The sequence below is a fragment of the Geospiza fortis genome, unplaced genomic scaffold (assembly GCF_000277835.1).
Source record: "Geospiza fortis unplaced genomic scaffold, GeoFor_1.0 scaffold275, whole genome shotgun sequence".
Taxonomy (NCBI): Eukaryota; Metazoa; Chordata; class Aves; order Passeriformes; family Thraupidae; genus Geospiza; species Geospiza fortis.
In genome coordinates, this window is record NW_005054341.1 from 1,005,889 (window position 1) to 1,022,415 (window position 16,527).

The 16,527-nt window shown below is 46.4% G+C and overlaps 1 protein-coding gene across 1 annotated transcript in view; it reads right to left on the minus strand.

Moving 5' to 3' along the window:
• The window catches only part of PLCB1 (phospholipase C beta 1), a gene marked incomplete at its 5' end in the record, with an annotated part of 318,873 nt that overhangs the window by 49,446 nt on the left and 252,900 nt on the right, over positions 1–16,527 (minus strand). Inside the window, 11 exon segments of the mRNA XM_005422621.2 lie at positions 641–727; positions 1,739–1,796; positions 3,465–3,554; positions 3,642–3,718; positions 5,773–5,839; positions 5,841–5,939; positions 8,994–9,213; positions 9,728–9,781; positions 10,609–10,741; positions 14,995–15,104; positions 15,630–15,734. Coding sequence (XP_005422678.1) covers positions 641–727; positions 1,739–1,796; positions 3,465–3,554; positions 3,642–3,718; positions 5,773–5,839; positions 5,841–5,939; positions 8,994–9,213; positions 9,728–9,781; positions 10,609–10,741; positions 14,995–15,104; positions 15,630–15,734 — 1,100 coding nt within the window.

The window sequence follows — 16,527 nt, forward strand, 5'->3', positions numbered from 1 at the left end:
ACAAATGTGCAAGTGTGATGTGGCCAGGTGTTCCTACAGCAAATCAGGTGCAGCACTCTGAGCTTTCTCCACTGGAACTGGTGGCAAAACTGCCCCAGCTCCCCCTGGAGCAAGAGTGAGCCCCAGGCCTAAGGAGCAAAACCTGCATTTCAGAATGTTACATGTGGATGCAGTGCATCAAATCAAAGAGAGGCAATCCAGCAAGCAATGTGGAATATGCAGCACTATTCCTGTAGAAAAGCTCCTTGTGTCCCACAGCAACCCAGCCTGGGGATGCCACAGGACCTGGGGCAGCATGCTAAGGAGATATCTCTTTCCTTCCAATGGGAACTGTGTTTTGCTTCTGTGCAGCTCAGGCACAGGGGAGGGAAGGGCACACTCTGCTGGTCACAGCACCTTTTGCACTGACAGCTTCTGATCAGCCTGGGTGCAGGAAAGAGCCCCCACATCAGGAGATCTGCAGGGCAGGAGGTGCCCAAGCAGGCTGCTCCTGCCTCCTCTCACCCTGCTGTCACTGAGGGCGCCTCTGATGCTGGCACTGGCTTCCCTCATGTTCAAACATCATCCTACCTGCTGCCAGAGCTCCTTCTCTCCTGAAGGACAATTTTAGCAGTGTAACATATGTTCAAAAACTCTTTACCTTGGGCTTTTCGTCCAGTATTTGCTGGCGGATCTCCTTGTGTTTCTCCACAAGTTTCTCCTGCCTTTTGCTCTGAGCATCTTCTAGCTGTCAGAAAAGAGCAGAGGATCTTTGTTTGTGGATTGTACATCCTCACTCTCCCACCTCCCCCCACAACAAACGTTCCACCCATCAGAACTGAGACACTGTCATCAAAGCTGTGACCAATTCCAAGCTGGAATCACACAAATGACACAGCACTGCCTGAGCATCCCTGAGCACAGCTGTTCAACAGTCAGGTGTGGACATGGAACACCACATTTCACATGTAGCATTCAGGATCACAAATGTCTGAAGGACTTTCTGCAGACTGCTAATGTTATTCAATTCCAAATTTTGGCCTTCACTTAGTAATGCCCTCAGAAAAAAGAATTACCTAATTTACTTAATTCTTTAGATTTCTTCCTAAATCAAGGCTCTTCTAAGCAAAAACTGGGCCAACTTTAGAATCTGACTATCCTTGCATTGAAATTAAGAGGAGAATTCAATGGCTGCACACGTTCCATAGTGATTTAACACCCCAAAGCACTGCAGGGCATGATTTCAGCCTGGTGTGAACCACCTGTAGCTTCAGAAAAGCTAACAACTGTAATAGAATTCTTTAATTTCTGTTTACAGAGCTCACAGAGTGCTTTTTACATTTCAGTAACTGTACCAATGCAATTAAAGTTAGGATATACTCTGCAATTAAACATTCAGTGACTTTCCTTATGCAATCTTTGCATTTGTGAGCCAGCAAGCCCATTAAAAACATGGCTGCATTTTCCATGGATACACACAGGATATTGAGAGATGAAATGGCATTGAATTCTTTCCTCCTCAGCACCATCCCCCAAGTGCTGACTAACAATTAATGAGGGGCTGTCTGAAATCCCAGTTTTCCTTTAGCTGCAATCCCAGCTTTCCTTTCCCTGGCATGGGAAGCAGAGCTTACACTGCATCTGCTGGAAGCCAGCAGGTGCAGAATCCTTCTGCTGAAGCCCAGAACCTGCAGTAGAACCCAAGCTAGAAGGTGCCAAGTGCCCTTTCCTGCCCCAGAAGCAGCAGAGGCTGACCTACCCTCTTGATGTACTGCACCACCTCCTGGATGTAGGAGCGGATCATCTCCGTCTTCTCCCTGGGGGAACATTCCAGCATTACTGCATTATTCCAGCATTACTGCATTATTCCAGCATTACTGCATTATTCCAGCATTACTGCAGGCACAGCAGCACAACCCACTGTGCTACACCCCACACAATGGCTTTTACCCCCCTGAGCTCTCTGCCTCACCCAGGCCATGCTTAGGCACCTGCCTGATCACCTGCCCTGCCCTCCCTGATCGTGCCCTCGTGCCAGGCTGCCCTTTGTGGCCCCAAGGGCTCAGAGTGCCCCAGAGCACCCCCTGCTCTCCCCCACAGGATGGTGCTGTGCTTCCCAGGAGCTGCCACAGTGCCCGGTGTCCCCGGGAGCTGCAGAGCTGTGAGCAGAGGCACAGTGCCACGCTGTGGCAGAGCTGCAGCCTCCGTGCTGCCAGGCCAGGCTGTGCTGCTGACACTGGCACCAAGCTCCCAGGGGAGCAGGGCAGGCACAGCCTGGCCCCCACAGAGCTGGACTGAGGCAAACTGAGCTTTATGGCACACTCAGAGTTATCTGGTAACCCTCAGGCAAAGGCTGAGCACAAGAACCCCCAGAGGGGTAGATGCACACACACCAACAATTTGTGGCTGCTGCAGTGGATCTGTTTCAGGACAGTCACTCCAAATCCTGATTGCCTCAGCCAGGATCAGCCCACTGCTTCTCAGGTGGCACTAAAGTCAGGAGGATTTAGGCAAACCCAGGGTGGGTGTAAAAAAATAAAGAACTAAAACAATTGATTATTATCTCTCTGTACTATTCCTTCCCAAACTTGTGCAGAAGCTTTAGATGAGCAGCAGTGGAGCCAGGGTGACTCAGAAGGGATTCACCAGAAGGAAGGTCTCACACCTCTCTGCCCTGCTCCCAGAGTGAGGACAAGCTGTGTCACACACAGGGGAAAGCTGACTTTCAGTAGGGTTCCCAGCTCACCCCTCTCAAGGGCTCTTTGAAAAGCCTGACAGAGGAAAGCCCTTGGGAAAAATGAGAAAAAAAATGAAAGGGCAAGAGAAAAGAACTGCTGCTTGTGTGTCCCTGAGCCTTTCTCACCAGTGCCTCATTTACCTCTCAGCAAATCATTTCCTCCTGCAATTGATTTTTACTGCTGCAGCATTTCCGTAATGGCCAGCTGCTTTCTTCTAAAACGAATTCCATGCCCTCTGAACAGCTCTAACTATGTTAAGTATTTCTCCTCATTTTCATAATAAATTATTCTCTTTTTCTTTTTTTTTAATAGGATGTTTATTGACATTTTTAATGTGCTGATTCTGGAACTACCTGAAACCCTTCACTGTGTGTGCCTGTGATTTCCTTTCAGGGCTACCAAATAGAAATTCTCTCTTGAGAGGCTCCAGACCCAGTGTAAACCCTTTCACCTGCAGAAAGCAAACACAGTTGTGCCTTTGTTACGTGGTAGAACTCAAACATTAGAGGGTTTCCTTTTTTGTTTTGTTCTGTTTGCTCCTCTTGTATTTTTTACTGCTCTAAAGTTAAAAAAGCTCATGAACAGGAGATTGGATCAGCCCCAGGAAATGAAATTATTATTATTATCAGGGAAAGGACTCTGGGGAGGTCTGACTGAAGGCTGCCTTGGATTTAGGGTCGAGACCTTCCTTTGATTACCAGCTGTGAAAAATCCTGTGCAGTGATATGGATCCAGGGATATACTTACTCTTCCATTTGATTTTTATCCTTGGACTTTGCTTCTGTGATCTTCTCCTGCCTCTTCTTGTCCATTTTTTTCTTCAGTTCTTTCTTTTCTCTAAAGCATAAAAAATGAAGGGGAGTACAGAAAGTGTCTAAACAAACCCCACAAGGAGCAGCACAGTGGTAAAGGACCAGCACTTACTTTTCACATGTTTCTTTCAGTTTCTTCAGCTGGTTGTTCTGACACTCCTCTGCTACATCTGTCAGCTTCTGAATTAGCTAGAAAAAAATCCCCAAAATAAAAAGATGTACTTTCAATTAAACATCATAGAGGCAGCTAAATTTCGTGAAAAGCCTGCAGCAGGCAGGAAAGTGTTACACCATTCCCAGATGAATTACCAACGATGAAAAGCCAGCAAACATCATTATCAGTGTAAACACATTATTAACTTGTGGAGTTCAGCCAGAATGGTGCATGTCCAACTCACCTAGAAACTGCTACTTCTCTGGACATCGAGGTGACACACTTTAAATGTAAAACCAAAATATATTTCAAGTATTTTACCTTTGCTAGGAATGAAAATGCCTGTGAAAAAACATAAGGGGTCACAAATTGAATTTACACAATGCCAATTGCCAACTAATTCCTGTGTCACAGAACATCCAGGTTTTTCTGTGAGGGCTGAAATGTTCCTCCTGTAATGAGGAGTATTACAAGGAATGGTTTTGGGTTTTGGGGTGGTCAGGGGGATGTTGAAAATCAGACCTGACAGGTATGAAAGGCAAGCACAGAGAAGCAGAACCTACATTTTGGCCACAGAAGGAAAAAGCTCTGGGTCACTGTGTGAAATCTGCTGTGGGTTTGCTCTCCTTGGTGCCCAAAGCAGTGACAAGAGGCACAGCTGTGCTGGGGATGCTGACAGGAGGGGAGCTGTGGGCAGGGCTCCGGGGCCAGCTCAGGGAATAAAGTGGGAACTGGGACCCCCTTGGTTTGATCACCCTTCTAGGTTAACTCTGAGTTTGTAAAATCACCCTCCCAGGGTGATGAACCAGGAGTGGATAACAAGGCACAGCTGGTCCGATCCAACTTTTCATTCCTTAGATAAAAGCAGAAAGGTACCAACAAGAGGCTCCCCACTAAAATAAAGCCATCAGAAAGAATCTCCTAGCTGAAAGGCAAGTTTGAATTGGAATATTAACTCCTGCACAGCTCAGAGGGAAAGCTGCCCAAAAGTTCTGTGCTAAAAAATTAATTTGTTGTGCCAGCACCCAACAGGATAATGCCAGAAATGTACCTTGGCTTTGAGAAATGCCATTCCCCATTGTGGAATGAGAAAGGAGTTACCTCAGGAGATAAAGCCAACTATGTGGGTCTAGAATGGTTCTTTTATATAAAAATCCAAATCTCTGAGAAGCAGGCACCAGCTGTCAGTGGGACGGGCCCTGTCCCCCTGGGGTGGGTACACACACCCACCCTGGAGCACTGGGACTCACAGGGGTGAGGACAAACACCCCAGCTCTGTGCTGTGACCATGGCAATCAGCCTGTGCAGGGCACTGCTCAGCGCTACCCACACACAGATCACAAATCACTCCTCTTACCTGCTCTTTGTGCCTGCCAGGGCAGAGGAGTGAAATCAGACAAATCACCCAACAGGAGGGAGGCAGAACATCAGGTAATAGAAAAAATTGCTAGAGGGGGTGGTCTGGAGCTGAGAAACAGCTTGCACTCCCATAACACCCTTTAAAAATGCTCATTTCTGCCTACAAATATCCATGAGCATCAGCTTCCGTCTGCCCAACTCCTCTGTTTCAGCTCAGAGGGCCTATGATCCTGCTGCAGTTGTCAGCCAAACTCCAGCTGTAAAAACAAAGCTGACCTGGACCAATGAATGCAAAATATTTCTTCACCATATCCAGAAGATGTCCTGCATCCCTCAGAGTGCTCATCTGCCACAGGAACACTCTTTGGCACAGCCCTCTGGCCTGGAGAACGTTTGAATCTATTTTCACGGTGTTTCAATTTATTTTCTGGCTAACCCTGCCTCCTTGTGCACTGCAGGTTTGGAAAAGTGGCAGAACAAAACAGGAACATCATCCAAAAGCTGCAATAAAAGAGAGTTATGTAACCAGAGGGAGCAACAACCCTGCTGCCTTTGTGCCTTCCACCCAAAGCCCTCCAAGCTGTTGGCAGTGACAAAGTGACACAGCAGCCCTCGGAGCTGCAGCAGAGCAGAGGGAATGGGGCTCTGGAAGGGACCCCAGTAGGAGGAAGCCCCAGCTGATGAGAATGTGTCCTGGTGCCCCCAGTGCTCCCCCTGAGCACAAACCTACCAGCTTGATGTGCTCCCGCTTCTGGTACTTCTCACTGTAGTACTGCTCCTGCCTGAGGTTCAGCAGTCTCCTTCAGCTCCACCAGCTTCTGGGTCATCTCCGAGTCCAGGGCAGCCAGCTCCTGCTCGATGGTGGAGGAGCTGTGGTCAGGGCTGCTGGTCTCAGACCTGCAGGGACACAGCACAGGTCACCAGGCACCAAGCCTGCCTCCACTTGCCTCAGTCTGCCTCTTGAAGGCAGATCTTTATAAACAGCCTGTTAACAAGTTCTCAGCACCACACACAGAGCAAGAAGATGGGTGACTTTAGCCCTAGTAAGTTAAAAAGAAATTATGAATGATTTATTAAAGGGATGGCTACAGCTTTTAAACCTCATCCCACTGACCCACCAGGGTGGTGGCAACCAGACTCAGTGAGCTATAAAGGCAACTGCCAAGACTTGCCATGGAACTTGTTTATCCCCTTCCAGACAGAACGTGAACTTCAAAGCTGCAGAGCCTCCAGCAGAAGGGGTGAATGCTGAGTATTTTGGAAACAAAGTCATCCCTGCACGCACTCAGCAATAAATTTAAGAGCTGAATGTCACATCTGCATTTACCAAACGCTTCACGTGGCAGGGACATCCCTTTATTTGGTGTTTTGTCCCCCCTTCAGGAAATGCCATGCACAGCACACACAGCAAAGGGCTCCCTGGGCTGCTGCCTTCAGAAGGAAAGCTCACACCCCAGGGGGGAGCAAAGCTCACACAGGAGCAAGGCAAAAACACAGTAACAAAGCTAAAAAGCAACACTAAGGAACAGTTTGGGTCTGTTTTACTCCTTCTAAAGACAGAAGGAAGGATAGATGTAACTGTGAAAGGAGATAAGATGACACTAAACTGCCCAGGAGAAAAATAAACAGCAAATCCAGCACCACTCTGAGGCCAGCACTAAAGCAAACCCAAGGAAAATACATGACAGCAATGAGATGCTGCTGTGCCCCTGCTCTGCTGCTGTGTTTGCTGCCATGCTCAGGTGCTAAATCAGTTGCCTGGGAAACGTCAGAACAGCGCAAGAGATGGACAAAACAACAAAACCTTGAACAGGGAGGGCTGACACGGGAGAAAAATGAGTTTGCTCCTCAGAAATGTGCAGAGACTCCAATGCAGAGAGCTGGCTCTGCCTCTCTTCTCTCTCCCAGGTTCAAGCGTGCAGCTGCTGTCACTCAGTTACCTCTCCTGAATAATGTGATCCTGCTCTCATCCCTCCGAGGACACCAGTGCCAAGGTAGCCTCCTTTTATTTCTTGTGTTTTGATTGTGTTTGAATATTCTGCTAAGAGGTTAAGTGTGCTGGGTGAGGGTAATTTAAACATTACAGAGCCAGCAGACAGCATGAATGAATATTACAGTCAGCATACGATGCCATTGCACAACACATATTTTAAAGCGGACATTTCTCTTGTATTTCTGGGAAAAAGGAATCAGGCCTATTTCTAAACACTGGCTGAAATACTGGCTGCTTTTTATGGGATGTGATCATTAAAGAAACTTCAGAGCAACACCAACAAAACACTCGTGCACGTGTATAAATAAATATTTCAAACTTCCTGCAGACAATTCAGGCTTTACTGAATCTTGGCTCAGTTTTAGACAAGGGCAGAAAGCAGAGATTGCTCCTGACAGAGACAACACATTTTTATGGCCATCTGATACAGGCACTCCTGTGAAGTACTGATTTATACTTTGCAGTTACAGGCAAATAGTATCAGCAATAATTTAAAATGATAAAAAATCCCCTTTCTCCTGTGCTCTATTAGAAGTCTGCTGCTTGAGATAATATGTAGTTGCAAGCTTGAAAATACCTGAAAACATATTTGTGCCTTTTTTAAAATGTAACCTCCAGGCTTGTCTTTATGTGCACATCAAACTCCCCCTCTCTGACGCCCCTGAGGCAGCTCCACGTAGGAGACTGCAGGGTTTTGCTGCCTGACATCAGCAGTGCTTTGCAGTCAGACCACAACACAGCAAAAAACCTCACATCCTTTTCTGCTCAAAAACAAATGAGTCATTTTATTCATCCAGCTTGATTTTCTGCTTAGATGTGACTAGGAGGAAAGGCAGAACCGTGCTGTTGTTTTGCCTGCCACTGTGCGTCCCACACTTTGGTGGGGGGAAGCACTGCAGATAAAGCATCCCTGGGCTTGCAGCTGACAGCCAGCCATTAAAGGGAGTTGTTACTCTCCAGTACAGAACCTGGAACCCTGAAAACTGGCAGCAGCGAAGGCCAGCAGAACACAGACATATTGTGAGTGTCGAGCTCTTATTAAGGCCAGTGACATTCTGCCATCAGGAAGGCAGAAGTGAATAAGCTCCTGCCCAGGGACAAGCTATGGCCTGAGTCCCAGTCACTTACATTTAGAGGTACTATCAACAAGGTTGGCAGCCAGAGGAGGGTTGCAGCTTTTTCCTCTGATCATCTCCTACCAAAAAGTAATTTTTTAAAAAGTTTGTTTAACATCATCATATTTATGAACTGCAGCTACACCAATTTCATGTCGAAGTTAAGAGGACTTTAGTGCTTATCTAGTTACTTTAAAAAATAAATGATGTTAAGACAAAAAGGATGGAAGATTTCTCACCAATGGGAGAAATAAAAAGTTCATTTGCAGGAGTGTCTGACACTGATTGGCTCTGTGTGTGTACATGCTTTGCAGGAGTTATGAATTGATCTTTATTAACATACAGCTCCTTACCATAAGAACAAGGCAACCATTGTGGAAAGGTTAGTAAGAATTCATGGCAGTTTTTTGCATTTAAATTGATAATAACAATTCATAAATAAATAATATAAAAATTGTGTCAGGACAGAGAAGGAGACAGGGTGGTGCAAGGCTTGGAAAGAGAAAGCACAGAAGGGGTGTGCCTGCAGAGGCAGAGCCAGGCAGTCGTTAGGACACTCCCAGGTGTTCCAGATCAATCATGATTTAACAGCAGTCAGGTGTTTACAATCTCCAGGTGCTTCTTTCCCCTGATTCCACTCCTGGTGCCCTCTCCTGTGGCCTGATCTTTTCCAGGGCTCCACCGTGGAGCCATCGCTCTCACCTCCCCCATTAACCAGGAACCTGCTGCTTTGGACTTTTCTGTGCTCTGCCCCCTCTGTGTGATTTCTCTACCCTACAAGCAGTACAGGTGTCTGAGGGAAGGTGCCCAGCAGCCAGTGCTGAGGAGGGCTGCTTCACCCACCTCTTCTTGCTGTCCCTCTTGGCAGTTTTCTCCAGCACGGCTCTCCGCCGCAGGTAGTCGTTCTGGATCTCGTTGTACTTGGCCGTGTGCTCCTTGATCAGGTCGGTGGTTTTCTTGTGGTGCCTCTTCACCAGGTCCTTCATCTCCTTGTAGTGCTTCTTCTGCAGCTTCACAAAGGACTTCTGCTGCTTTAGCTCCTCGATGGTCTGGGCTTCCACTTCTGCAAGGACAATCACAAAAGGCACTTGAGCTGCCCAGCAGTGCGGGATTTCAGCCAGAGGAGCCAGGGATTGCCACGAGCAGGAGTGAACAAAACCTGCTTGTTTGCTGGGGGTGAAGGAAATATGGCACCAACTGAGAAGTTTTACCTGCAATGAGCCAACTGGCTTGAAAACACTGTGACAAAATGGTTCCACTACTACTCACTACATTCAGAACAAATTTAGCCTCTGTTCTCACAGTAATGCTGCTCTTTTTTCTGGCTAGGATGGTAACTTGGTGGTCATGAAACCACAGCAATTTCTAGAAAATTCCCTGTTGGCACCCCATCTCATGAGATGTACCCAAACATTGTTTACTGCAACCCTGAGGAAGAGCACTTGTGCATTTTCTAGGAGTTACTGCAGTCCTAATCACTGGAAGAAATGCCTAAGCCAGGTGCCTATTTCATAAAAAACATCTTTTTCTTGACAAAAAGCTTATCATTCTTGCAGTGTGACCTGTGTATTTATTACCTGTGAGGACACTCTGGATAAGATCTTCTGTCTTTGCAGGTGCTTTCACAGAACCTAGAGGTAAAAGAGATGTTTAATTCCAATTCTTTGAAAACAACAGCCATGACTGTGCTGCTTGGCTGTGTTGGAACATGGCAGGTGACACAGGACACACCCTGACATGGGCAGACTTTAGTCACTGGAGAAAACACATCTTTTGAGCAGGAGAGGAGCATGAAGACATGAACCCTCTGGCCCAGGACAGAAAGGTGACCTTCCCAAACCCCACCTGAGCTGTGCTGTGTTACTGATAAGGAGGATGAACTGCCTGACACCACTCACACGAGTCATGTGAGTGGCACTGGGCTGACAGTAGAACCCATTACACAGTGTGATGGCAGTGCAGAATTCCTGCCCACAGCATGAATCCAGCTCCTTGGGAGATGATCCTGCCTATAGAGACTGCAGCCATAAAATCCTAAACACTGTGTTTAACAAGCATTTGCTACAGGAGATGTGTCAATACAAAGCACACCAGTGCCCAAGACTGGGTTTTGTGTGTGCAGTAAGATGTCACCACGTGCATGAATTATTTGTAAAAACAATTCCAAGAGATTCCTGCACTTGCAGCAACAACAAAAAAACCCCAGCACATTTTCTTGCTTGTAATGAATTTCAGTTTCACCACCAATGCAACTGTTCAGTAGAAGATATCTGTATATTTGAAGCAGAGAAAAGTGGTGGGAAAGTTTCTACCTATTTTAGACAAACAAAACAAACACCACAACTTCCCACCTTTGTTCTTCAGACACAAAGCACTTGAAGAATTATTACCCAGACTAATTTAGAAAAGATGGGACTTTTTTTTCCTCTTTTCCTTTGTTTAGTTTGTTATTTTTTACCTGGTGCTGGCTGGCTGTGCACAACCTGAGTAGCTGGTTTGGGGGTGAGGGAGGCAGTGAAATTGACCCCGTTTTCTGCTGGTGTTGGCCTGGGCTCATTGTTGGCTTCAGACGGTGCATCCCCATGGTCAATCTGAAATCACACCACAATTCACATTACTCTTCCCAACTCACAGACTTCATTTACTTGCAGGTCCAGTTTAGCCTGGTTTTAAAATGAAAATTCTGCAAATGTTGTATCTAAAAATCATTCTAAAATAAAACAACGGGAGAAGACATCCTTAAGGGCTGTGGTAACCCAGGTGGCTCATTTGTGCAGGGTGAATTTCAAGAAGAAATGGAGCGTGCATTATTCTGAAGAAGTATTTTAAGCAGATATAACTCATCAGGGACATTTTTTAGTGCAACATATATTAGCTGCAGCAGATGTGAAGGCTGTACTGCAGTGGAGAGCCATAAAATCTTTCTGAAATAACGTAGGTGCTGCCAGGAGAATGCTCCTCAAATCCCTGCTGTGAACAAAACATGTACACAAGATTACTGCTACATTTCACAGAGACACACCCAGCACTACCATTCTTCACCATTCTCACAGAGCAGGAACATCCTTCTGACTCCCAAGACCTGACATTGACATTGCTGTAACTGCACTCTCTCCTGTAAACAGTACCTCCATTCTGCTGCACGAGCACATCTGTGGGATCCAGATATTGAAGCATTTTCCACACTCTTTTCCTTCTCTCCAGTCTCCTAAAGGCTCAGGCTTGCAGCATGCACTGCACTACACCCTGAACGTCTGAAACTGTCCCTGTGACCACCAGGATTACAGCAGGCACCCAGCCCTCAGCAAACAGAAGGTCATTCAAAGCAATTTTTATTTTGAAATGTTTCCACTTCCTGCTGTCCCTGCCAGGGCTGGTTGCCATGGAGCCTCAGGGAAGTTTTGGATTTGCTCCTTCAGCTGCTTCCATCTCCTCCTCTGATAGTAATCACATTACATGAGGAGGCAGGATAGCACAGCTGGTTTTTTATTTTTGCCCCATGATTACTCCAGGCTTGCAGAACATCAGCCTGTGCTGCATCAACAGAGGCAGAATGGATTTTGATCCCAGGGTTTTGTGCTGCTGCTGCTGGGCTCCCTCAGCCTGGCCCTGCACTACACTGTGCATTCCAAAATTCCTGTCCCACCAGCCTATTCCCACCAGAATGACAGGAGAGAGACACTGCAGGCAGGAGCATGATGCAAGTGAAAAGCAGTGCCAACAACTTCATTTACACCAAGCGGGAAGGACTGCAGTAAAATACAGAAAAACCTCATTTAGCCAACATTTCTGACAGAGGAATAACGTGACAGGCAAAAGCTGGAGCTGTGATAAACACACACAGATGTGGTTATCCTCACAGCTCTCCTCAGGCTGCAGGTCATTAGTTTAATAAAAACAATCTTTGCTACACACATCACCAGCATTTCATGCAAATAAAGCCAGAATGCCTGCCTCCTGGCAGCTCTGTGCCCCACTGCTTGGGAAGTACTACCTTCCTTTGAGACCTGGTTTGTAGGTGCTGTGAAATGCTGCATCACACCTTGTTGAGGAGCTATTAATGTAACCTGTCACTTGGGGACATAAAACACCTGTCTGCAGAAACTGAGGCAGGAATGTGAGGCAGGATCATGAAGTGAATAAGGAATAATTTTCACTACATCAAGCAATCTAATCTCATTAAAAAGCACTTTCTCTTCCCATAATTCATCGTACTATGCTAAAAGAATGCTAAAATAAACATGATTTTTCCTTTAAAAAAAGGGTTTTTCCTTTTAGGCTGTTTTTAAAACATGATGTAATCCAGCCTTCTAATTTACGGTTTTAATATTCCCATAAACTGGTTTCTATTTCACACTGCCATGTCTATTGCAACACAGTGCATTTACCAAGCAGGGAGATCCATACCCATAGGGGGTAGACAGATCCACACCCATAGAGGACTCTAGCTGGTCAATTTTTATTTCTACAGAGAAAAGGAGCTGCTGCAGGCTGGGATTAGCTCTTACCAAGGAATTCCCTGCAAATTCCTTTGGATTGTTCCTCCTATCTGTACGGGACACTTGGCAGGGGAAGAGAGAGCAGCCTTCACTACCTGCATGCTCTGAGAGATTTACAGTGAGATGATCTAAAGGTACAAAACTCACACATTCCTTTCCCCAAAACCAGCTCCTCTCAGGCCAGGCTGGAAGGCAAGAGCTGGCCAAGGAAAGTAAAGGTAGGAACTCCTGCCATAATCACAATGGGAAAAGTGTTTTATTTGTAAATAAATGCAGAAAAGAGAACCTCAGTCAGCTCTTCAGCATTCCTTGCTTATATGATTGCACTGACCATTAACAGACAAGGGAGTGTGAAGCCTGAAGAAAGGCTGAGTTCTTGGTTTGAAACAATTCACTGCTGGGGAGCTCAGTTCATTCTTGTCCTGTGAGGAGCCAGTGGAACTCCCTGCAGAGGTTGGGTTTAAACCTCTACAGCAAGGAGAGCAAAGCAAAAACCTCTGAGTTTTCCTCTGACAGCTGCTCAGGTCAGCAATGTGTGTGAGGGGAAGGAAAGAGGAGCAGGGAGCAGAATCCGCGCTGGGAGCCAGCTGAGCTTTGCACACAATCAGTTCCAGAGTGTAAATCTGGCACTGGGCTTTGGGAATGGGAATCCAGGTGCTCATTGTTGGCAAACACACTTGGGTTAGTTCAGCTGTGCTGCCAGTGAATGCACTTGCAATTAGTGATTGGTGTGATTGTTGTGGGCCAGTAGAGGTGAAGAAATCAGACTGACAGATGAGGACAATGCTATCATCACAAAACATGGTCAGGGGATTCAAGACTTCCAAGTACAGACCAAAATACCTTTCCCAAAAAGTGCCTTCAAAATAGAAGGTAACTGTGGTGAGCTCAGATTGACACTTCCAGTGGCAGTTTTGTCCCTGTCCCCTGGTGCTGCAGCTACCTCACCATTACACATTTACAGCAAACAGACCACAAGCACTACAGTTTTCTTTCACAAAATATTTCTGTGCTTCTCCAAAACAACCTCCTTTCTCCTATGAGCTTCCAAGCTCCTTGACAGCCATCCCTCCTCCTTCCATTTGCTGCAGAAGATACTCTAAGACAAGAATTTTTCTAACTAACAAATAAGCCTGTATATACCAGGAAAATCTGTAGCTTTTCAAAAGAAAAAATGACCTCTAAGGTATTTAAAGGATTCTGTTGAAAAAAAAGCTTTGCTATTAATATAGAATCTCATGTGTGGTGTGTCCTAGATAAATGTCTAAGATCCTGTTGAGCATTTCAGTGTCCTCATTCAGAGAGCTTGTGACACTGCACCCAGAGTGAAGCGCTGGCTACTGAATTGTAATGACTTTCCCTCATCTGGTCTGCTTTGGGAATGTATTCTTGGCTACAAAATCTAGTTCAGAGAGGCTTTGCACATCTGAGGATTGCAGAAGGCAGGCCCTAGGGCAGAGGGCAGTTTAGGGCTGAAAAGCATTTCCCTGTGTTAGCTGGAGACTGCTGAGAGCCCCAGTGACAGTGTCTGGAACAGAATGTTTGACCATGCAGAGCCCATCAGGAACCACAGCTGAACTCTCAGTTATACTCAGAACAACCTCTGTGAATTTGGGTGCACAACACCTTCAATTACACAGAAAAAAGGTTCACAGCTTAGTCTGCAGGTAACCATAAATATCCAGATATTAACAACCAAAATTGGGGCTCCCACAGCTTTCAGCTGAGCTACAACAGGCCTGTTTGTTTATTTACTGCATGGTCTCCTCCCTCTTCATTTCTAACATCCATGAAGGGCTGAACTCGAGGCCCCTTCCCAGTTAAATCATTGTAGGATCACCCTGGGTCTCTGCAGGACATGTTTGCTCACAGGGGATCTATAGAGACAGCATAATCTGAGACACACAAATGTTTCTCAGCAGAAAGACCTCTCCAGAGACAGTCTGAAATTCTCTGCAATTTGTAATATTTTCAGGAAAAACTCCTGACACAGAGCTGTCTTTTTCTGCAAGGGGAACCAGCAGCACCCTGGAAAACAAGGGGCATTGTCTCACAGAGGTTTCAGCTGCTCCAGAGCAAAGCTGCACAGCACACAAACAACACAAATAGCTCTTCCTGTGTCTCAGCTCAGAGCAGCAAGCTGCTCAGTGCACACCGAGGTGCTTTTAGGGACAGCACGCCCCCAGTGCCAGGCTGCTGTGTGGGGTGTCCTGTGCCCAGCCCTCCTCAGGGTGACGTGTGCAGGTGTTCTGTAATCAGGCATTTTCAGTGTTTGCCTTCCTAAGCAAAGAAGGTGCTTTTAAATACCACAGCATGATCTCCAGAGACTCAGAAGCCTCCCTTACCTCTTTCTTGACCTCCTCCTCATCTTCCAGAGTGAGTGCAGCCAGCTGCTTAGCTCTCTGCTCCATCAGGTTCACATATCTGATGGGGTTGGATAAGGCCTCAATCACATCTAGGAGCAAGGCAAACACTTCAGTTTCAAAGCCCTGGAGTTATGGCTCTGGCACTCAGGGTTTAAGGAAAAGGCAGAACAGTGTTTTTCCCTGAAGATGGTCTTTGCCTGGCATTTAAACCCAGCCCTGTTCAGAGCAATGCCAAAGGCCAGTTCTCTCCCTGGAGCACGGCACTCTGCCCAGGCAGCAATTTCCCCCTCCTGTGTCCTGCATGCAAAGTTTCACTTGTGCTCCAGTGCCAAGTGCCTGGGCTATCTCCTCCTTTGGAGGCTGCAGAAAAGGAGAGCTGGCCCTAACCCTAGGCCTCGAGCAAGGTGCTGTAAATCAGGCCATGTCCTGGGAGTGAGGAGACACTGCCCCACCAGGTGCACATCTCTGCTCACAGGACTGTCATCCCAGCCTGGCAGGTTCTCCACACCCCACGCACTTTGTGTTTCAATTAACACAAAATTATATTAAATAATGTAAAATTATATCCCCTTCTATTGCCCAGCAAGAGAACTGCCTGTATAATTCAGAGTCACCTGCATAAGTGTCAGGGACGTAGTCTTTGACCTCGATGTACACAAAGAGGGCTGGCAGTGTCAGAGGCTGGTTCCTCTCATTCCTCAAGCAGATGTAGTGATAGCCTGCAAGGTAAGGAACAACCAGTTCACAGCATAAACCCCTCCACAGGCATTTCCAGTCATCTCTGTTGTATTTGGTATTCAGAGTGTGGTGCCAGCTGAGCAGGCAGCTCCAGGGACTGCTGGGAGGGGAAGGTTTACCTGAGGGTTTCAGGGATAACTGGACAGACTGCTGGAAAGGCATGAGGCACTCCACCTCCAAATTATACTTTCTCTTTATTCTTACATATGTGATTGATGCTAAAAGCGGTAATTTATTTAAGTTTTTCATGCATTCTGGTTTAGTACCTATGTCTGGATTTTTTTAGTTTAGTACACCTAATTTAATTTTCAAAAGTGACCCTGGTAGTACTCAGCACCCTGAACAGCCAAAGTAAACTGAGATGTAACAGCCCATCCACACACAGCATCTAATTAAAAAATATACAATGTGGCATGATGGCCACAGAGCGTTTGTGTGTATAAATCCTGCTGTGTGACCATCCTCAGGAATGCATCTGTAAGAAGAGGAATTCCAGGCTGTTTGGAAAGCTGGCTGTCCCACCTTTGACTGATCACTGAGTGCCATGTCCAGCTTGGGAGCCAGCCCTGTGAGAGGTGTCAGGATGCAGGGCAGGAGCAGGATGCATTTACCTGGGGAATCCTCACCTGCCTGATGTAAGCCACTCTCTCTCCAAGCAAAGGCTAAATCCTTGCTTTGGCAATAGTGACAGGGCTGTGCATTTATGTGACAGCAGGATATAATTTCAGTAGCATCTCACAAGAGGGAGAAATGAAATATTACAAAGGGTTCTCA